We start from the raw sequence: 23,853 nt of genomic DNA, 5'->3' as shown, positions 1-23,853 counted from the left end.
ATCACCCTCTAACCAGGAAATTATTTAACTGGCCTATATGCACTAGATAATATACTTTGGCTCGGATATGCCTGCCTTAAGCCGAGAACATTCATTATACCGGTTCTGAATTTGACGTAGACTACAGACCCAAATAACACCTATTAACCCACAAGATGTCTTCAGAACAAAGGTTATCAATGAAAGAATACGGGAACAAAATGGCCCAACATTGGACAGTATGGAGATAAGATTATGAGTGCTAATAAATCGCAGAATAAACGGCTAAGATTGCCACGGATATGGAAAAGAGAAAGAAGCTGATAGTCCTAAAGTAGAATCACTTCAATACACACACTCCAGAATGGGTCTGTTGAGCCAAAGGTGATTATGCCCCACCCAAGGCGCTTCCTTTGGTCACGACTTATTTTCTTAGCTCCGTCGAGGAACTGATCTAATTGAAGATGCAGCTACCTTTAAGAATGGGGGATATTTTAGTTGGTCAGAGAAACAAAATCAATTCATAAGTTGAATTGAATAAGTTCACCAGCATGTATTAGTCATTTGTTAATTAGCATGTTGAGTAACTACCTCTGCCATCTTCGGTAAAGGGAGGTTATCATCGAATAGCTTCTTGAACACGAGGACGACATCACAGAGCTTCAATCCAAGAGAATCTATTCAGCATTCAGCCGAAATAATTTTGTAGCAGCAGTCTACTGCAAACTAAGTCATGTGTTCAAATATGACTATGACATAATCAAAACACACCAACATGAAAGTGCATTACTATCATTTTATTTAGTCACCAGATGCAAGATACACATTCAGTTTCTACCAAACTTGTAGCTTATATAATGGCAAATAGGATGTACACCATAGCAACACAGGAGGAAGACATACATTATGAATGTACTTTTATATATGAATGCTGGGCATGTTGAGCAAGGCATGGTAATGGGGGATTGTCAGGAGCATTGTGAAAAACAAAGAACTGAATGGTATCCTTGTATTTTCCCTCTACTTTAAGACTCTAGTAGATGTGTAACATTGACCATTTTACCAAAGGAAAAACACTATATGAAATTCATTTATAAAAGGGGAAAACATATGAAAAACAAACATACATTATTAGCATGTCTTTGTAAAACTAGAACTAGAGACTATTTGCTTAGTAATCTTACTGAAGAGAAATTCAATTAACACTCATCTTTAACATACACAAATTGTAGCTAGAAACAAAACAAAACTAAAAAAAAAAAAAACAGCATACAAGTATCACGTTCATCACTATGAGCCTCACTAAACCTTCTATGTTACAAATAGTACAAGACTTAATGCAATAGGTGTAATGAAACAACAAACAAACACACAAGTCTAACACCACCTAACTGAGGATATACACAAATTATAGTCACAAATTTTAAAAAATCCCATCACCTATGACTTAAAGAAATATCTTTCAAAAAAACTATCACTACCCAAACAAAGGAATGTATAAAAGAAGCAATGAATCAGGTAAATCCTAGCCAATAGATATCCACTCACAAGACTTCATGCAAACATTTGTGACTAGAATGATCTAGTGAACAATGCAAATAAGACTATTTGTGTACTCAGGATTTATTCAAATAATGGTGAAATAATAAAACTTTTTAGCATTAAAAAAAAAATTATAAAAAAATTTTCACCAAATTTTTAGATTGAATAGTTTTCTATCACTGGAAAACATGTAAATTATCTTGGACCTATATATCTTGTAGAATTATTAACATAAGAGAAATATCATTCATACAAAGAAAGTTTAAAGCAAAACATGTTGACAATGAGTGGGGAAAAAAAATCAATATCAATGTGATCATTGACCAATGGTCATTAAATAAAAGTTAAAGCTCTGAAGGTCATTAAGATAATAAATTAAGTTCATTCTGTTTTGATACAAAGTTTGCTTTTCTTTCAAATAAAAAAAATTGTCAGGGTAAATCTAATAAATTGACTCCAAATACAGTCTAATCCGGTTAATCAGGCCAGCCACTTATTTGGACCAAATCCTAATATAGTCGAATTAGGTTAATAGGACAATGCAGTTATAAGGAAGGACTAAATAGATAATGTCCCAATGTGGTCTGATTAACTGGACCAGCCGCTTATTCAGACCAAATCCTAACGCACAGAAACAAATCCTATTAAAACAGTTGAATCTGGTTAATAGGACAATGCACTTATAAGGACCAATTCGATCATGTCCCAGTGTGGTCCTATAAAACGCATTCAACTGTAAAAAAAATTGTTAGAAGGAAATAAAAATTAAAACTGTACAAACAGAATGAGTTTATACAATAAGAATTGGCTGGAAGCACAACAAATGTCTCTTTAAACGAAGCATTCTTATTATTTGAGAAAATGATTCAATTGAAAAAGAAAGTAATCACAGGATTGAATGAAAAGCTATCTTTTTAAACATTTATTTTACTTGTGTTGATCTTGAATGTATGCTCTCATATTAACTACTTACTTTAAACTCAAACAAAAACAAGGACTAAGTCGAAGAAATAAGAGTTGAAAACCTTAAGATATATAATTTTATAGTAATTTTGTCATTTAATCAGAATGAATATTTCTACAATACATATATAGTAATAACTGCATGGTCTCATTGATTTACTATTACTAGCAAACCTGACAGTAAATTTCTAAAGAAAAAATAAAATGGCTGCGTCATTGCACATTTTGTTCATTACAATATATCAATAAATAAGTCAGCAAAACATTGTCAGAGGCTTAAAGCAACATTGAGTTCTCATAAATTAAATGTCTGTAAAAACTAAAATGTTTTACAACATAGAGATAAAATGAAATTTTATTAAAAACATAAAAGTCACTTCACTAAGATACATTTAAAATGAGAATGTTTGTTAGTGGAAGGAAGGAGAACATGTTCTAAACAATATTTAAAAAACAATTTGAGTTGTTCTATTCAAATTCTCCAGTAGCATACATTTACATTTCCCCATATATTCACAAAGGCAGTATTCTATTATTGTTACATCTGTTGTAAAACAGCACTGAATGGAGAATACTACTAGACATAACCAGAAATATTTTATTTCAATGAAACAACAACTTTCTTAGTTTTTAGTTTACAAAAGGCTCCAGCAGAAGTCATTTGAGTAGGTAATTTAAGCTGCACTATATTTAAACAAATGGCACAAAACAATTTTCAAATAAGTTATTTCTTCACAAAACTAAAACAATGTCTACAATTTGAGGCAAGAACAGATCTGAGAAGACAGAATCATGGAGAAGTGACAATGTAAGGAGAAAACTTCAGTGTAATATTGAATGGACCAATGGGACAGACTTAGTAGTGGACAATAGTTCACCAGTTAAAATTAATTAATTGAAATGTCTTTAAATGTTTTCGATATATTTAAGCTAATTTACCTAATTATTTATGAAAATGTAATTCAAAGATGAAATAAAAATGTTCTTTAAAGAATATCCATTTTCATTTATAGTTGTTTTCAGATCTTACTTGTATACTAATGGCTCTATGAATGTATGTTCTAATAAGAAGACCACAACAAATGACAAGAATACCAAGCAACTAACGTATCTCCACCGCTTCCCTCCCAATTCAATACTAAAAAAATCAGTCCATCACCAGAACATGAGTAAAAAATAAAATGAAAAAAATATATTCATATAGATTTTTTCCCCAAATGATTGTGTTAAATGTATAAATTATGTTACTATATATGATTACTAACTAAATGCATTTATAGGTGTTCTTTATACAATTTGTAATCTTACCATGTTGTAACAAGATAAAAATTTGCATTCTAAAAACTTGTATTAGTCAGTCATGAGACACAAATCTCATATCAGGTTAGCTGCAATGTATGAATGGCTATCAGTTTTTCAAATCTTGTTAAAGATTCAAAACAATATTGAAACATTACTAATTTTATGGTCCCAATTTAAGTTTCTCTGAATGTCTTTGATTGTTATGTCAATCTAAATCTAAGTCCATTGTTCATATAATGACAGTACTAAGTCTCATTTCTTCACAGCCATGTCCATATATATCCAGACAATCTCAAGTCGTTCAAGAAATGTCACATCCTTGGCTCACAGAAGATAAAATTTGGGACTGGACACAAAAACATTGAATGCGTCCAACCACAGGTCAGCAGTGTTTCTTATTAAATTGATTAGTACACAATGATAAGGTCATAGACTTTACTGCCTGACAAATTTTACACTGACCACATTCAGGTCCTTTGTTTTGGCTTCTACAAGTGCAACAGAAAGACATTTACATAGGTGCATGGTCAATCTGAACATACAGTTGTCTAACACCAACCTGAGGGTAAGAACAAAATAATGTATAGTTTAGTAAAAATGTAAAAGATGAGTTACATGAATCTTTTTGTGGAGACGAGAGTGACTCTGTCACTGTTTTTAATAGTTAAAAATTTAAACAAAACTCAATGCCATAATTCTCAGACTTAAGTATAGATCTGGTCTCATGAAATAAGATATAATAAGATATGTAAAAAAAAAAAAGAAAAAATAGCAAGATCCACAGCAATTAAACCAATATGTATTACTGCGATAGAATGTGATCTTTACTGTACTTATGGAGTAAGATGGGAGAGAGAACTCATCATGTCTTGTTCAGGATGAGACAGCAAACTAAGGGAATCTCTTTTTTAGTGAACATAAATGTGAATAGCTCCCCCCCCCCAAAAAAAATGTTTTCTACCCCCCCCCCCCCCCCCGAAATGTTTGAAAACTAAGTGCCTATGTTGCAGTGTATAACGACTAGTTGGGAAATAAATATTTTTTTAGATAGTTTTTGTTTTAAGGGTATGTAAAGTGCACATTTTTTAAAACCTACAAATAGTGTTATATTATGAAAGTAAATCTTTTTTTATTATGTTAATTATAAAAAAAACTTTTAGAATTACTTTAGTTTAGAGTAATGGCAATGTCTTCGATTCTAAAGATTATTACCACTAATTATAGTGAATGTGTAAACAAAATTTTTTTTATTTCTATCACCGACAAAAAATAAAGCAATGAAACATCTCTACAGGACTAGTTGTTGACTACTTCATGTGCATTAATATGAATACAAAAGAAAATATTAGACCCTTCCAATAAAATAAAATACATTCCATTTTAATAAGTTAGGATAAAGATTTTATTTTATGAAAAAAAAAATGCACTTTATATTTGAAGAACAGATTATACAAAAAGACATTAATAAGTTTGCAAATTGAGACTGTTACCATACTTCTATCATTTACATTTTCTTTTCTTTATTATACTAAATAGTTAAGTCAATAAACTAATGTGTCAACTTTACCTGCGTAAAAATATTGTGAGTCTGACTTAGAATATATTTGCTATCAGCATTTGTTGCAACTTCTAATTTAATGGTCCCAACATACACATCTGTACACAATGTCCAAAAGTGTGGTTCCTGTACACTATACACTCCTTCTAGTTGACTCACCTTACATAGACAAAAAAAACTTTTGGAAATAAGTCAATTAGATCGATTGTTTATAAGATGTTAATAATTCATGTTTTCCAAATGGCCATACATATAAATTATTACTTATATTTTACAATTATTCTTTAAAATACATTAACTCTTTGACTCCGGAATTATTTTCCACGGTTGGACGGAATTAATTTTTCCGCCATTTTGGAGTGTGCTACTTCGCTTCAACTTGTATAACTTTTTTATTTATTATTGGAAAATAATAAATTTGATATAGAACTAAAGAGAATGCATGCTCTTTCTATTTCCTAAATTTTCTAGCTTGTAAATCATGTTGTTGTAATTTTGGGTTTTGAATATAAAAATGGAAAATGAAAAACTCACCAACTGACATCGGAAATATCCATCCAAGTGCATGTAATAAGATATTTATTGTCCGAATTGAATCCAAAGAACTTTTTTCTCTCATTTTTATCCATTTAGAACACCATAGAAGAAACAGCAATAGACACAAAAAAATAATAAACTGGAACTAATAATCCAATGTCACTACTTTAACGAAAAACCCCATAAAAAGCAACACAAAAAACTTTTACCCTAAAACTAGTCCAACTGTACAGCATATATATATACTAGCCTGACATTACCCGAGGTCTGCGGGCCTTAGTTTGTGTTTACTAATCTAGTGGATTGGATTTAGATGTATGTTAAACTTAGCTAATGATCCTTTCAAGTTTTTCTCTTTCGCTACAGAAATAAAAGAATTTTTGCGAAAATGGGTTTACCCAAAGCCGATACATTCACATCTATTAAAAAACGAAAGGAGTGATAGATAATAGGATATAGAGTACAATTAAAACGGGTTCACCCGATTTGTTAAATGAATGGGATTATAAAGCCAGGACGTCTTGAATTCGAAGATATATGGAACGAATTTATGTAAAAATGCTTTTGAAACACAAATTTGAAGGTTAATTTTATAACCTAATGAAATCAATAGACTATCTTTTGTATTTTCATGTGTCAAAGTAAAAAAATATCTGCGCAAAGTGTAGTTCTTAAAATTAGATCTAGATCCTTTCTCGTGTGGAGTTTTTGATCTCCCATCGAGCGCCTCCCCAGGTGGCGGATAGGGGAATGCCCTCCAGATATGGTGGGTACCGGGGAAATAAAATACCCGGGGTGGACCAAAATCAAACCTGCTGCCTTGCAGGAAGTGGAGGGATCCACAAAGGCTAGGGCACCTTACCCGAAAATAAAGGCAGCTATCCAGAGAGCTGAAAGGGGCAGCCCCCCAGATGGTTATGCACAGGGCATATAAAAAATACTGTTACGAAAGCTAATACACACAAGAAAACCCGGACAGATCTCAACGGAAAACGACCTAGGCCTGGAAAAGGACATGATTTTTGTTTTGCGACATGGAACGTGCTAAGCCTTTATAGAGCAGGTGCGCTAGCCCAACTTACTGAAATGTTAAAGAAATATAGGATACCCCTTGCAGCCCTACAGGAAATCAGGTGGAAAGACTCGGACATTCTCAGAACCAAGGAGTATACTATATTTTATAGTGGTGGAAGCACTAACAACTTAGGTACAGGTTTTGCTGTTAAAAAGGAAATGGTAGGCAATGTCATTGGATTTAAACCTGTAAGTGATAGACTCTGCTCACTACGTTTGAAAGGAAAATTCTTCAACATATCATTTATCAATGTTCATGCCCCTACTGAAGATGCAGATGATAACACAAAAGAAGCCTTCTATGATGGACTGGAAAGAATTTATGATGAAGCGCCAAAGCATGACATCAAAATAGTCCTAGGAGATTTCAATGCAAAAATTGGAAAGGAACCAGCATTCAGACCAATAATTGGCAAAGAAAGTTTACATGAAGAGACCAACAATAATGGCATAAGATTAGTGGATTTTGCATCAGGAAAAGGAATGTCTATCAGCAGCACAAAATTCCAACATAAGAATATTCACAAGGTAACCTGGATCTCACCTGATGGCAACACCCAGAATCAAATAGATCATATACTCATAGATAAGAGACATGGATCAGACATACTAGATGTAAGAAGTTTCAGAGGAGCTAATGCTGACTCAGACCACCTACTAGTAAAAGCTAAACTTAGACAAAGAATAAGTACCATACACAATTACCAAAGAAAGAGAGCACAGCAATATGATAGTCAAAAACTCACAAAGGATCCACTTGTTGCAGAAACTTATAGAATGGCACTCCAAACACAACTGACAACATTAGAAAAGGACTGCGAAAATAACATAAATGAGCATTGGGAAATAATAAAGCATGCTATCAAAAGAACAGCAGAAGAGGTAGTTGGATTTAAACAAAAGAACGAGAAAATAGGGTGGTATGATGATGAATGCAGACAAACTATAGAAGAGAAGAACAATGCCCGAATGATAATGCTACAGAGAGAAACCAGGAACACTAGACAGCAATACAATGAAGCAAGAAGAAGGGCCACAAAAGTTGTAAGAAAGAAAAAACGGGAATGGGAAAAGTCCAAGATCACTAAAATTGAGGAACTAGCAAGGGAGGGAGACATGAGAGGAATGTATATGAAAATTAAAGATGAAAAGAACGGATTTCAAGCTAGATCACACATGTGTGAGAACAAAGATGGTCAGCTTATTACAGAAAACAGCAGGGTCATTGAGAGATGGGCTGAATACTTTGAGGAGATCCTAAATACCACTGAAGATGGAGACAATGGAGAATATGAACTGCCGCATGGGGGACCAGATCCCTTAGTGAACCCTCCAACACTCATTGAAACATCAGAAATAATTAGGACCATGAAGAATCACAAAGCACCAGGAGAGGACCAAATCACAGCAGAACTAATTAAATATGGAGGGAAAGACTTACATTCCCAAATACACAGACTAATATCAAGAATTTGGGAAGAAGAAGTAATACCAACAGAATGGGAAACGGCTCTTATAACCCCAATACACAAAAAAGGATCCAAGTTAAAGTGCTGTAATTACAGAGGAATCTCTCTACTAAATGTGACTTATAAGATACTGTCTAGGCTTATAACTAAGAGACTTGGAAAATATTCAGAAGAAATCTTAGGTGACTACCAATGTGGTTTCAGACCCAACAAATCCACAACCGACCACATCTTCACACTAAGATGTATACTAGAAAAATGCCATGAATACAACATACCAATCCACCAACTCTTTATAGACTATAAAATGGCTTATGACAGTATCAGAAGGAAATACCTATATGACACACTACAGGATTTTGGAATACCCAATAAGCTGACAAGACTTATACATATGACATTAAACAACTCAAAAAGCAAAGTCATAATACAAGGAGAACACTCACGGGAATTTAGGATTAAACGAGGATTAAGACAAGGAGACGCACTTTCCTGCATCCTTTTCAACTTAACACTGGACAGGGTTATAAGAAATATACACATAAACACAAGGGGAACTATTACTAACTACTTCAGGAGAGAAAACATGGGTCCACAACCAACAGGGACGATATACAGCCAACCTCTACAATACCTTGCTTATGCCGATGACATTGCCTTATTGGGTAAAGAAACCTCTGACATCGCTAGAGCCTTCATACAACTAGAAGAAGCATCTCGACCAGCAGGACTTGAGGTCAATGACAGTAAAACCAAGTACATCACAATGACAAGAGACAATCAAACAGAGGGACAAAATATCAAAATCAAAGACCACGAATTTGAAAACGTCCAAACTTTCAAATATCTAGGAAGTACTATTAATTTAAAAAATGACCTAGTAACAGAAATAAAGGAAAGAATAGCAGCAGGCAACAGGGCATTTTATAGCACCCACCATCTACTTAAGAGCAAAATGATTTCAAGTAAAACCAAGAAAATAATATACAAAACTATAATAAGACCAGCAGCAATGTATGGAAGTGAGACCTGGACACTGACAAAGACATCTGAAAATTTACTTAACACTTGGGAAAGAAAAATCCTTAGGAAAATCTATGGTGCCATACAGGATGAAACAGGGTGGAGGACACGCACTAACCATGAGTTATATCAATTATATGAAGACCCACCAATAGTGAACGAAATAAAAAAGAACAGACTACGTTGGGCAGGTCACCTTGAAAGAATGTCAGACAACAGAGGGGCGAAAATCGTATACAGGCAAAAACCAAAAGGCAGGCGACTCAAAGGCAGACCCCGAATGCGATGGATAGATGACGTGGAAGCAGATCTGAAGCAGCTTGGGGTTAGGGCGTGGAGACGAAAGGCCCAGGAGAGATCTGAATGGAAGGATGTGTTAATGCAGGCCAGAGCCCTCCATGGGCTGTAGCGCCACTGGGATGGATGGATCTAGATCCTTTCTCATGTAAATAGGGCCTAGGCTAGATCGATGAAGTTATAATGCTTTCATAGAGTTGGTCAATTTTTTTTTTTTGAGGGTCTTATGTTTGTTTTAGGGCTACAATGCATACACTATGGTCTAAGTTAGCACCCAAGGAACATTTCTGCCAAGTTTTATCAAGATTGGTCAAACGGTTTTGATTTCTATTCCTAACATACATATGCCTTACTTTCTACTTTATAGTATAGATATATTGTATTTTCTTCTTAAGTTCTTCATGTACTTAGTATATAAATATTCCTTCTAGCTTATTCCTTACATAAATATGCCTTACTTTCTACTTTATAGTATAGATTAGGGGTGCACCGGATAGTCGCTCCGGCTTCTGCCGAATATCCGGCATTTTTTACTATCCGGATAGTAAAAAATACACCTATTTAATATGCATAAAGTGGACCTCGTTCCATTAATGTCTGTTGTAGAATGTATTATTGTTTATATTGAAACAAAATAATGTGCTTAAAAATAGAGCCATTATGAATATGCACCAAACATCGTTTATTATAAAGACAAGGCGTGTTAATAACTTAATATAAATAGAAATGAAACTTTACATCATAAATGCGATTTACATACAGAGCAGCAATGGCTGACACTTTTTTCAATTTGTTTTGACCTTTGAGTAGGTTAGTTAACATGTTAAAATGCTACATTCCTTGCTGACTAGACATCTGTCTAGCTGTGCGGGTATATCTCTAGAGGTAGAGATGAACAACTCCCACCCCTTTTATTTGTTTAGTCCATCACATTGAGTTTTTTTTATAGGCAGGTGACCACAAGTTAAATACGATGGACGTAGGTTTAATGTCAGCATATTGACACTCTCACACCTTTCGAGGGAACTGAGTTTGTTTATTTAGTTGTTAATCTTTATTAGGGGGGCTGGACTACACCTCGAAGGTAACTAGGTATATTTCCAGATGAACAACACCATCCCCCTTTTATTTGTTTAGTCCATCACATTACGTTCATTGATTGACAGGTGACCCCAAGTCAGATACGATGGACGTAAGCACTCTCTAGAGGTCACACGAGGGAATTATGTTTGTTTACTTAGTGGTTAATCCTAATTGGGGGGGGGGGGGGGGGGGGGGCTGGAGACTGGACTTCAAGCCAAACATCTACAAGGGTATCCGGACAAAGAGTTTGCTTATTTGGAGAAAAATCTTAATCATGTGGTTGGGCTAGAGGCCACACCTTTTCAAGTGTGCCGAGTTACTTGAACATAAATCTCAGTTAGTAAGCTGGACTAAAGATCACACGCACCTAAATGAGTGACCTTTAGCTACACAGAACACAAACCACAAGATTATATAGCCCAGTAAGCCAGTAACTAATTATTTTGTAGAAGACACGACCAGGGCTATCTTTAAATGGAGGGTAAACACTCCCTACTCTTTATTTTATTTATTTGGTCCTTGACACCCAATTTATTGATAGACATTGACCATTTTTAAGCCAGAATGAGAAAACACAACGTGCTAACAAAGGATATTACACTGTCAATAAATATTACGGTTAAATAATTTTTCTAACATGTTAACTTGAATATTACTCCTGCAGTTAAGTGTCTTGATTTGATAAAAATATTCTTAATAATTTGTGACAGTCAATTAACTCCTTGTTATTACTATTTTTTTTTTACTTAAGATGCGTACTTAGCCACTGTGTATCAGGCTAGGACGACTTTTACACACCTGACATCTATAGGATTACTATCGTTCCCTTTTGTAACAGTTACTGAAACCACGAATAAAATCATTAATAATTAATAATTATGGAAGATGTTTCTAACATACGTTCTTTGCATTTAATGTTTCTTACGTACGTTCTCTGCACAATAAAATAAAACAAAGATGTGCATGTTTGCGTGTGTGTATTTTGCCTTGTATTAAAACCTTTAGAAAGAAGGCTAATTTCATTGTTTAATTCTTTTGACTTAATAAATAACGGAAAACCTTACAGTAAATTTTAAAATCGCATAAAAGAAATTGAACAATAGTACCGCAGTTAGATCTAGCAAACAAAGAAAGAATATGCTGGAGCGTTAAAAAAAAAACAAAAAAACCCTTGACCTCTAACTAGTAGACGGGTATAATTTATCTATATGCTTGACTGACCATGCCAATGTGTTATCTTTTTTTTACTGAAACCCAACTCAATTGCGTGCGTATGCTCAAGGAAAAAACAATGCTTGATGGTTAACACAAACAACTATACACACTACACTAGGACTACATGTGTAGGCTCACTAGGTATATCTGACCAGGTTGTTGGTCTGAAATTCATTAACACATACATTCGACCACTATACAAGGCAGATTGCACTTTACTTATGAGATTTACATTAGTAACTAGTTAAATATATACTAACTTTATTTACATTGACCTTCCTACACACATCCTTTAAAGTTGGTGGCATCGTACATACACACAAACACACTCATGCTATACAGATTTTTAGAAATACTGTTAAGCTTGAATAAATCAATCAGTAACAGAGTTTAAAACAATAAGGTATATAAAAGGAAAAAAAATAAAACCAACCAATATAGGTATGTTATTTAACAGTTTCGTAAAATGTTCAGCAACACAAGCTATTAACAAGACACTTAGGTATCCGGCTCCGGCCGAATATCAAATTTTACTATCCGGTCATATCCGGCCCCGGCCGGATATCAAAAAGTACTATCCGGTGCACCCCTAGTATAGATATACATTGTATTTTCCTAGAGATCTACCTCTATCTGATTAGATTTAGATCTAGATGATGTAGAAACAGCTAAATTAGTTCTAGATCTACATTGAACTTTAGCTGGGGGTGGGGCTGCTTCATCAGCTGATAAACTTCATCATTACTAGACCTAGCCCTAGGTCTAGACTCTAGATCTATAAATTAATTTACTAGATCTATATCAATTGATTTAGAATCAATATCACCATCAGATAAAACAAAATCACTGTCATCTGAATTATTATACTTCCTCATCAAAGAAAATATTTAGATCTACAAAGTTTAGATGGCCCTTGTTGAGACTCCATGTTAAAAAAAACGCACACAGAAAAAAATAAATGTCTCTTTAAAAACTTCGTACAAAATAAAAACACGTCAAATGAAGAAAATTCTGGATGTTTAGCAAAGGGAAACTATTCTAGATAAAAAATTAAGCAATAAAAAACATGAACCGGAGAAATAGAAACAAAAAAATACATTTTAAATCACAGATGATTTCAGCGTTGATCCGACCTTTTTGCCCAGTAAAACCAACGTCCAGTGCATTGTTCCGGAGTTAAAGAGTTAAATGCTTGGAAAAACAGTTTAAAAATATTTTAACAAGAAAGATTAATTACTCTTTGATAGCAAGCAGGTAACGCATGGTCCAAAGCTCGTGGTGTCCTTTGCATCAATATGCCAACTGAATCTCGTAACAAAGGGAGGACACTAAAAATTTAATGAAAGAAAGAGGTTTATAAAAACACTTTTAGAGAACAACAATAGCAATAAATAATGTGAATGAAGTGTAAAATGTGAACACAATGATAGTGTTTAGTTAGTAAATAAACTAACCTGATACCAATCAAAGCTGCAATAAACATTGAACAAACAGGATCAGCTATCATCCAACCAAACTGATAAATCAATGCAGAAGATATAATGACACCTACACTACCCAAAGTATCTGCTAAAATATGAAGAAACACACCTAAAAAGAAAAAAAAAGTTTTGCTTGCATGAATATGTGATTAATTATATTCATTGAATGTCAATAAAACTGAAATAATGTTAAACTATTTAACAAAGCATGTATATTAAACTATTTTACAAAGTATGTATGTTAAACTATTTTACAAAGTACAAATTTAATATAATAAAATGCACCTACCCTGCATAATTTGTGCTTGTGCAACCTTTTGTGTATTAGGTGCATTTTTCTTTTCAGCGCTTCCATGACTATCATGGCTATGCCCATGGCTATCATGGCTGTGCCCATGGCTATCATGGCTATGTCCATGGCTATCATGGCTATGTCCATGGCTGTCAACACTGTGCCCATCTCCTCCGAGATGAAAATTTGAATTTTGTGAGCCTTCTAAACCTAGAAATAAGCAAAAACAACTATTTAGCCCAAAACAGCAAAAATAAAAAAGCTGTGTCAACATTTTTTCTTCTAAGAGAATTTTAAATGTAAGTTCAAGGAGAATTACAAGTTCTAAAAGAAAAAAACTCATTTCTATCAGATTTCTCATCAGTATGATTCCAATTACTAATTGTGATGAACAAGGAAGAACTAGCCAGTTAAATTAAGTAGTTTTTAACAACGGCTCTGTTTCATGAAGAAGTGGTTGAGAGGCCAAGTACACTTGAATTTGGCTTGGCTACCCATGAAGGGGGCTTGAGGTTCGACACCCGACTTGAGCAGAGTTGTGCTTACTGAGTGTCTAAAGGCAGCACGGAAAAACCTTATCCCAGGTACCCCCCCCCCCCCCCCAATGGTCCACAAAAATGAGAGTGACAGACAATTCTGTATTTTCAATATATGAACAGAAGAAAAACTAATGCAATTGAGTTTGTCATACCTAGCCCATGACTGTGTCCATGACTGTGACCATGATCTACAAAAGAAGAATAAAGATCTTATTTGTAGTATTTTAGAACGACTGCTAATAAATTATGTGAATTCTACTATAAAGTATATAAAAATTACCCTAGCTACATTTGGTCATGATACATTACTCAAAAATGAAAAAATAATTTTCTCATCCAAAAATATTGGTTTGAGGGGATATGATATAAAAAAGGGCAGGGGAGGAGAATCCCTGTAATGTTATAAATTTTTTTTCTCAATGGCTCACTTCTTTACCATAAAATCAAGATAGTACAAGAATATGAGATTTATATTTAAATATTTAATTGAAAAAGCTACACAAGTCACATCAGTATGCACTATTCTTCTTTTTTTTTTTTTTTTTTTTCTTATTATTGAAAATGTAATCATAAAGACACACTGAGTCAGCATTAGAGAAAACTATCTGATTGCAATGGTTGCTTAAGATAAAAGTGATTTTCAAAAGAAGACTCTAAATTTACCTCCACCACCATGAGAATGTCCATGCTGGAAAGCAAAAATGCCAACCATATTTACTATAAATCCTCCAACTGACACAAGAAACAATCTTTCATGTTTCACTTCAGGTGGTTCAACAGCACGCTGCAAAAAGAAGTGAGTAACTTACATTTTAGATCTACTTCAATAATAGTGTGACTTAAAAAGATTCAACCAGAAGGGATTCAAGATTACATAGTGGATAGCGATTAAGTGGAGTAACGATATAACACAAAAATACATTATTTAAAATTTCAATATCTCTAGATATTTATGTATATGTATGTATATATATGTGTATGTATGTATGTGTGTGTGTACACACACACACACAAAGTGAAATAGAGGATGAAAAAAAGGTTTATCAAGAATATTTTGGAAATGTGCATGATATACAATTCTAAAAAGACTAAACTATAAAAAGATTAAGTAGCATATTTGCTTGTATAAAACAAAATAAAGAGCACTTTGTTTTTGACAAACTATTCTTGCATTAAAAATATTTATTAAATTTGTATGTGCATAAAAAAAGAGGACTGAAAGTAGCAGTGCACCTATATTGAACATAATACAGGCAATAGTAAAATCTAAAGTCACTTGAACATTCAAACAGAATAAAGAGCAAATGTCTAAATTCAATAAAAATATCAATTTTTAATTAGAGTTTTTAAAATTGCATGACAAATGAAGAAAGGAATAGAATATATAAAAAAAAAACTAAATGACCAGCTAACTCTAAATAATTTTAAAATTACATAACGTTAACAAATTACAATATCATTTTTTTTTACCTCAACTGCTTCAGAAAATATAAAGAAAGCAATGAACAAAAGAAAAAGACCATTGACAAAACCAGCTAAGATTTCAGCACGTACATATCTGTAACAGTGAAATATTTAGTAAAGATTAAATTAAGTTACATTTTTTTAACATTTATAAATAAATTAATTAATAATTAAAACATTAACAACATATTTTATAGTAATAAAACATTTTGAAATTTAAAAAAATTATAATATCATTTTTCTGATTGGTATCAAGAACCCCCCACCAAACCCTACATAAAATATCAAACTATAGAAGTAGATGCTAACTAACAGATCATCTCCATCTCCTTTCTGTCAGCCAACCTGCTTTAAAATAATGTGTGCTATTAATAAAACAATATCACTGCCAAGATATTTTGTCAACATTTCTGACCACTTTGCATTGACCACCATACATATATATGGACTTTTCATTACTACAAGATTTTCATAAATAAAAAAACCTACCCGTAAGAGTAGCTCTCATTGGCCCTCCATCTAGAAATGACTGAAGCAACAAGTCCAGCAAGTAAGGCAGTACAATCAAAAAACATGTGAAATGAATCCGAAATGAGACCTAAACTATTGGTCCATATACCATACATAAGCTCCACAAAGGCAAAGGACAAATTCAGCATTAGAAATCCCAAAAGTCTGCGAGATGTTTTTTCTGAAATAATCAGCCTATGCAAGAAAACAAGAGAAACTAAATTATAGGTCAATATTTATACATATATCTTGAAAATTCAAGAAACATCATTAAAACAATTACTAAACATTAATCTTAAGGGACAAAAAATTATATGACTGCTCAGCCATTTATCTTATTTTAGGATAAATAATGGACTGACTATTCTCAGCAGACAGCAGAATTTTAAATGAAAAAAAAAATGAACATCAACCTAACATCAAAACTTGTACATTTGTTTGTCAACAAAGCACTGTGGAAAGCTGCATGCTGCCTGTGAACCATAATATATATGCTTCCCATGCTATCAAGTTCAAATGTTCCTTGAGTAATGAAGATTATTATATTCTAGCCCAAAGTGCACAAACCCTATTTTCATAATTAGATATCTATAGATTTAAATGGGAGATGGGTAGCCAATCAAGGCTAACGAGCCCCTCCTACCCAAAGCTTACTGGTTTAGGCGCCAGTTGCTCGCCTTTGCCCCTTCTCCTGTCTGTGGTAACGGTTCCACCAGGCTCAGTAACTGAGCCACACGTGAAGGCCAGGAGTTGGACTGGTTGTCAGAGGCTATTTGAGACGCATGCCATTGGAAGCACTTTATAGGTAATGATGGGCTTAAGACCATTACCACTTCCGGCTTTAACAACCTTGCAGAACCCCCCAGATCTTCTAAAACAATGCAAAACTACTCTAATCCAACCTCTACACCATCTGCTTTGCAAATGTTGGCAAGAAGGTGCTGTGCCACAAGACCTGCGGGATGCTAAAATCATTACACTGTATAAGAACAAAGGTGACAGAAGCGACTGCAACAATTACAGGGGAATCTCCCTCTTAAGTATTGTAGGCAAAGTCTTTGCTCGAGTGATACTTCCCAGGCTCCTTGCGGAACCCCAAAAACTCACTGATCGGTTCTATCCAGAAACACAATGCGGCTTTCGCTCAGGGAGATCCAAGATTGACATGATTTTCTTCATCCGCCAACTCCAGGAAAAGTGCAGAGAACAAAGGATGCCTTTGTACATTGGGTTTATTGACCTGACAAAGGCCTTTGATCTAGTTAGCAGAGATGGCCTCTTTAAAATTTTACAGATAATAGGCTGTCCACCCAAGCTACTAAATGTAATCATATCTTTCCACCAAAATATGATGGGTACAGTGCAATTCAACGGTGCCAGCTCTGAAAGTTTCAGTATAAACAGCGGAGTTAAACAAGGATGTGTCCTGGCCCCAACCCTCTTTGGAATACTATTTTCACTGCTAATCCACAACGCGTTTGACAAATCCACTGAAGGTATCTATCTCCATTCCAGATTTGATGGCAAACTCCTAAATATTCCCAGACTGAGGGCCAAAACTAAAATCAGAGCCACCCTCGTAAGAGATATGCTATTCGCGGATGACGCAGCGGTAGTGGCACACACGCAAGAGGAACTTCAGTCACTAATGTCCCGCTTCTACAAGCTGGACGCCGTAAACGAATTCTGCTATCTGGGATACACAATTTCAGATGACCTATCTCTAGAAGAGGAGATGAAAAAACGCATAGGGAAGGCGGCCTCGACATTGCCAGACTCAGACCAAGAGTTTGGGAAAACCATAAGCTAACTACGGTGACCGAAATGGAAGTCTACAAGGCACGCGTTATGAGTACACTGCTGTATGGCAGTGAATCATGGACCACCTACGCAAAGCAAGAGAGAAAACTGAACTCATTCCATTTGAGATGTCTCCGTAGGATCTTGAATGTCACATGGAAAGAAAAAGTGTGCAATACTGAGACCCTTGCATGTTCAGGTATTCCCAGCATCTTTACAGCCCTCAGAAAACGCTGTTTGCGCTGGCTTGGACATGTTCGCCGGATGGAGGACAAGCGCATTCCGAAAGTCATCCTCTATAGTCAACTCGCGACTGGCACAAGAAAAACTGGTCGCCCCCACCTCCGTTACATAGATGTAATAAAACGTGACCTCAAATCAGTGAACATCAATACTGATAATTGGGAAGACATAGCTCTAGACCACAACAGATGGAGAGAGACAGTGACCAAGAAAGCTATGGACAGTGAAAGTACATGGGTCTGTTCAATGACAACTTTTCGTCTGCTCTCAGCGAGATCCCAAATACTGAACAGGTTATCATCCTCAGCAATCTCAATGCATGCATTGGATCTGACAACTCTGTGTTGGACAGCTGTATTGGACGGTTTGGTATGTTACAAGATCAATCTTCTCCCTAAAAAAATCCACCATACCAAGCAGATTGGAAGATGTAAGCAAGATGTGCCACCCTGATCTTTAGATACAGTTTGAAGAATCTTTTGAATGCAAGTACAAAAATGCTTCTGAAAATACAGCAACATAAAAATGGGAACACCTCAAGTCCACCATACAAAAGACTTCCCTAGACATCTTTGGAAGAAAATTACAAAACGAAATGATTGGTTCGACTCTAAATCAGCAATACTAGCACCTGTCATCAGGGCAAAAAGAGATGCACTGGCTACATACAATGCGAAACCTACCCAATGCAACCTGTTAAATCTGAAAAAAGGTAGAGCCACTGTGCTCGAGTGATACTTCCCAGACTACAAAAACTCGCTGATCGGGTCTTTCCAGAATCACAGTGTGGCTTTCACTCAGGGAGATCCACAATTGACATGATTCGTTTTAGATGTTAAACCAAGTGTGATGTGAATGAGTAAAAAGAAAGGGAATATCGCTAAACATAGTGCCAATGAGGGGCAGAGTTGGATATAATCATAATAATGGGAATGAAAAAAATAATGTTTTTATGAGTGGCCCAATCCTGATCTCTCTCTCTTTTTTTTCACTCCTTGGCACTCTGATGGACCAGCCTAGGTAGGTACCTAGCATGGTATCATCAACACAGTACCAGAAAAAAAATATAGTGGGAGAGACAATTATTAATCAATCAGGTATCAAATTAGGTCACATTCACTGAGTCAACTGAGTGGAGTGAGCGGGCTTGAAGCGTGGGGTCACACAGTTTTTTTTTTCTTTTTGCATCAACTAGATCTAGGTAGGTCACAGTATATGGCCCTTTGTAAAGTTGAGGGTTTAGCAGAGAAGGGAGCAATTAAAAGAGGGAAAAGTGACACTAATCTGTTGGTTTTGAGTTGGTTTAAAAAGAAAGAGATATTAAAATTTTTAAAAATTTAAGATAATATTATTTTTAAATACAATAACATGAAGTGTTCGTTAGTGTACAGAGCGAAGGATGGTGTTTGTTAATGTTAGCGCTGGACCTCATTGATCTGACCCTCTTCAACATCATATTTTATTGTAACTATGCGTAGCGTAGCAAAACAATATAGCTATTTTTATTGACAAATGGATGACGAGTTTATAGATGTTTGCAGTTTTTTCTTAGGACTAACCATTACGGAGCTATCAACATTCATCAAACGTAAAAATTGTGACTTCAGCGCTTAACTTGTTCAGAAGAGGGAAATTACCATGTATATAATATAATTACTATACTACTAAAAAATACTAATAGTATAAATCATATAATGATATATATCTATCGTAGATTCTTATATCTGAACACCGACTTTCTGCAACTAGGTCAAATTTTTATTTTAGTTTTTTATTTTGTGAAGGTTAAATCATAGATTTATTAATCCCAATAATATTTCTTATTGCGATTTTGCCGTATCCAAGGAAAAAGAATGAGTTAAATTCATTATTATTCGTTTGGACACCTCCTTTTTTAATTTTCTTCAACAGCTAACAGTGTAAATGTGATTGGAATGTCTTTCTAAAGATGAGTGGAAGCTTATTTTCATATGCTCATCAGCCTACGATCAAACGGGCTCTTAATATAGCCCTCATCCCTTATATGGGTGTAAATTGCCTGGGGAGGTTAAAACAATAGCTTTACAATACTTTACATACTTTTACATGATTACTGAGAATCTAAAAAAATGCTATCTGCTTTGGAAAAGCGGAACAAAAATACCGGAACTTTCTAAAATTGGACATGTGCAGTCTCGAAACGTCGTTTTCAGCTCCAAACATAAAAATAAATGAATTAAAAACAAAAAAAAGTGACGCGTTCAATGAAGGAGAATTTGATGAGGTGTGCCTTATTATAAGCCTTATATAGTAGCTTCTTATATTAGGCACAGCTCATCGAATTCTCCTTTAAGAAACACGTCGATTTTTTGTTTATAATTAATTTGTTTTTATGTTTGGAGCTAAAAACGACGTTTCGGAACAGTGCAAGTCCAATTTTAGATAAGTTCCTGTATTTTTGTTCCGCTTTTCCAAAGCAGATGGCAGTTTTTTAGATTCTCGGTAACCAAGTATGTAAAGCTATTGTTTTAACCTCCCCCAGCAATTCATACCCATATACCGACCCCCTGCTCAACTTGCACATTTTTGCAAAGTCATAAACATTTTTTAAACAAATTTCTAACTGTAGTGAGTTGAGGAGTGAAAAAGTAATTTAAAACTACACAACTTAGGATATTATGTTTATTATAGGAATTTGTCGTTCTATGAAGTAGTCTTTCCAACATTAAATATTAATTAATTAATTAATATGCCTTAAGTATCATTGTAAAAGGTTTCGCATAGAGCAGTTTCTCGTGTATTTCTTGATCTTTCATGTGTGGCTCAAATGTTGAATCTGCTGAACTGTTTTCATTAACAGGAGATGGGTAAAAGGCGAGTAACTGGAGCCTAAACCAGTAAACTTCAAGCAGGAAGGGCTCATTAGCCTTGGCTTGCTACCCACCTAGCAGAAGGAAAACTGAATTCAAACCTCTGCTGCCTTGCTACTATACCTAAACATGGGAAAGGTCTTGTGGGTCAACCCTAAGGAAATATAAAGGAGACGGTGACCAATAGCGCCAGTATTTCTCTTTCTCTTTCCTTGGGGGTTCCAGGTTAGGGCTCGCCTTGTTATGTTGGATGCAGGCTTGCGAAGGGTGTGAACTATCCATCTCCAGCGTCTCTGAAGAATATCTACTTCAGTGGGCTGCTGCTTTGTTCTTTGCCACAGTTCCTCATTCAAAATCTTGTCTGGCCAGCGGATCATAAGAATTTTCATCAGGCAGGTATTGATGGATTGCTGGATTTTTTTCATGGTGGTGATGGTGGTTCACCAGGTCTCTGCGATCTGGAAGCAGATGGGCAAGACGTGGCGACAGTTGGAGAGACTCGTCCAGAACCGAGATGCCTGGAGGAAGCTGGTTGGTAACCTGTGCCCAGAAGGGACTACAGGCATAGATGAGATGGTGACCAGTATCTTGTAAAGATTTACATAAGAAGCTTTTAATTTTATAACTCATGCCACCGAAGCGACCTTGAACTGTATTGTTGCTTAAAAAGAAATTCTTTTAATATAACAGATGTAGGTTTGTGCAAAACGGCTGGTAGAATCAATGTTTGACCTTTGCTGTTTTCCGTATTTTGCTATAAATAAGAAAAGAAATCTTGTAAGACTCTCACAAACCACCATCTTCTCTATATGATGTCAAACTATGATTTTGCGGGTCTATTTTGAACTTTGAGTGTTCGAAAGTTTTTAAAATCTTTATTTTTGTCAGGGTAGCATTGTCTCAGATGATCTTCCAGCGAACCTGGTTCATATCGTCATAAAAAAGTCACTTAGGCTTGTTCGACAAGGAAGGAGTGAATCCCAATTTTATTTTATAATTATTAATGCTGTACATTTCTTTTTTTTTTTTCTAAATATTAGTTACATGTAGACAAAATTAAGCTATTTAAATAAGTATTGAAATTGATTAAAACAATTTTTCATTTGAATAGCAGGATAAATATTTAAAGGATTTATGAAGGCACAAATCGTATATATATTAGTGTATGCAATAATTACATTGGTGGAATGTGAACATTAAATGTGCTTAAATTTCTTCTTCTTCTTCATCGTTCTCATTGTTATGTTGGAGTGTTCATATGACTAGACCAATACATGAGATGAACTGCGCAGTGGTTTCCAAATCAGGGAGCTCTCCATATAGTTTTCTTTCTATTGGGGTGATTTGGGCCCAATGTCTTATACGGGCCTCTTGGTAGAGAGAGCAGTTTTGGAGGACGTGGTCGGCATTTTCTGGTGATACTCCACATGGGCAGATTTCACTGGTTCCAATTTTGAGCTTCCGGAACATGTGTTGTCGCATTCTGTTGTGTCCGGTCCTGAGTCGAAAGATTAGACGTTGGTCTTGTCGGGATAGCTTATAGTAAGCGTCATCTTTCTTGTGATTTGGATGGGAGCTCGTCCATTTCTCATTTATTTTATCTACAATTAATTTCTTCATTTCTTCTAGATTGAGTGCAGAGATTACTTGTGAGTTTGTTCTCCCACTCTTGGCGAGTGTGTCAGCCTTCTCATTTCCTGCTAGTTGTATGTGAGCTGGTATCCATTGAATAACAGTTTTTTTGCTGTTGTTGTTGAGCTTTGTAAGTGCTGTTCTGAGGTTTTTAATATAAGGGGAATCAGAGCAAGCTTTGGAGGGTTGTTTTCGCGTCTTAAATGAAATCTATTATCGTAGACCCCCGTGGGCATCTCATGGACCCCCAATTTAGTTTTTTACCTTGGAGGTCTTCGTAGACCCCTGGGGGTCTATATAGACCACTTTGGGAATCACTGATCTAGATGATAGATCATTAGATGAGATCTAGATCTATTCACTATTGTCTATTAGTTATATTTATAGTAATTCACCAATTGCAGTTATAGTTTATAATCTAAATCTAGTACTTTAACTTTATAGTTATACTTATTTAAATTAAACTTATAGATTATAGTTAAGTTTAATAAAAATAAAAGTTAGTTAGTTTAGACTTTAGTTTGGTAACTTTAGACACTAACACTAACAGTAACACTTGTCACACTTTTAACTTTAGTTAGTATTACTTACTAGACTAGTAATACTAGTTAGTAAGTTACTAGATCTAGATCTAGTAGTAGATCTAGTTCAAGTAGAATCTAGTTGAGTTGAGTATACTATAGTATAAGTATTACAATTAGACTAGACAATTAGTGAATTAGTTACAGTATTACCTAATCCATCCCCAAATTTTTTCTTTTATTCTTGATCCGGGGCGATATTTATCACCGGTGTGCAAAGGCAACATTTTAACAGATAAGATAAATCCTTAACACAACCCTAAGAAACATGCCACGGTTGATTATTTACTTATTTTATACGGACACGATGAAATTCAACTCAGCTGTCGTGGCCTTCGTATGCGAAGCTAAATAAAAATATTTTGGAATATCAAAAAGATTTTATTTCTAAAAAAGACTTTATAATAAATCTATATCTTT

General features: G+C 34.8%; 1 protein-coding gene across 2 annotated transcripts; it reads right to left on the bottom strand.

The window, feature by feature from the left end:
- Positions 1–761: 761 nt before the first annotated feature.
- Positions 762–23,839, bottom strand: LOC106068951 (zinc transporter 7-like). Of its 2 annotated transcripts, XM_056030411.1 has the most exons (11): positions 23,587–23,838; positions 16,308–16,523; positions 15,825–15,912; positions 15,018–15,138; positions 14,507–14,542; positions 13,915–14,025; positions 13,813–13,884; positions 13,497–13,632; positions 13,280–13,370; positions 5,354–5,503; positions 762–4,345 (listed from the first exon to the last, which is right to left on the bottom strand). In XM_056030411.1, exons 1-11 carry the CDS (start codon positions 23,658–23,660, stop codon positions 4,298–4,300), a joined length of 1,143 nt encoding a protein of 380 aa, XP_055886386.1. In that variant the 5' UTR covers positions 23,661–23,838; the 3' UTR covers positions 762–4,297. The 2 variants fall into 2 exon arrangements, with proteins under 2 accessions (XP_055886386.1, XP_013083928.2); XM_013228474.2 differs by having other exon boundaries at positions 13,813–14,025; positions 23,587–23,839.
- Between the last annotated feature and the right edge of the window lie 14 nt (positions 23,840–23,853).

Source organism: Biomphalaria glabrata, chromosome 5 (assembly GCF_947242115.1).
Source record: "Biomphalaria glabrata chromosome 5, xgBioGlab47.1, whole genome shotgun sequence".
NCBI lineage: Eukaryota > Metazoa > Mollusca > Gastropoda > Planorbidae > Biomphalaria > Biomphalaria glabrata.
Note: the sequence above shows the minus strand (reverse complement) of the source record. Positions and strands in the feature narration are given on the sequence as shown.

What these genes read in the sequence shown, in the direction of transcription:
- LOC106068951 (XM_013228474.2), bottom strand. Translation starts at nt 23,660, where the DNA reads ATGTTGCCTTTGCACACCGGTGATAAATATCGCCCCGGATCAAGAATA. An exon ending in AAAATTTGGGGATGGATTAG is followed by an intron (nt 16,524 to 23,586) that starts GTAATACTGTAA and finishes TTTCTTGCATAG; the next exon opens with GCTGATTATTTCAGAAAAAA. An exon ending in TGGACACAGTCATGGGCTAG is followed by an intron (nt 14,026 to 14,506) that starts GTATGACAAACT and finishes GCTTATTTCTAG; the next exon opens with GTTTAGAAGGCTCACAAAAT.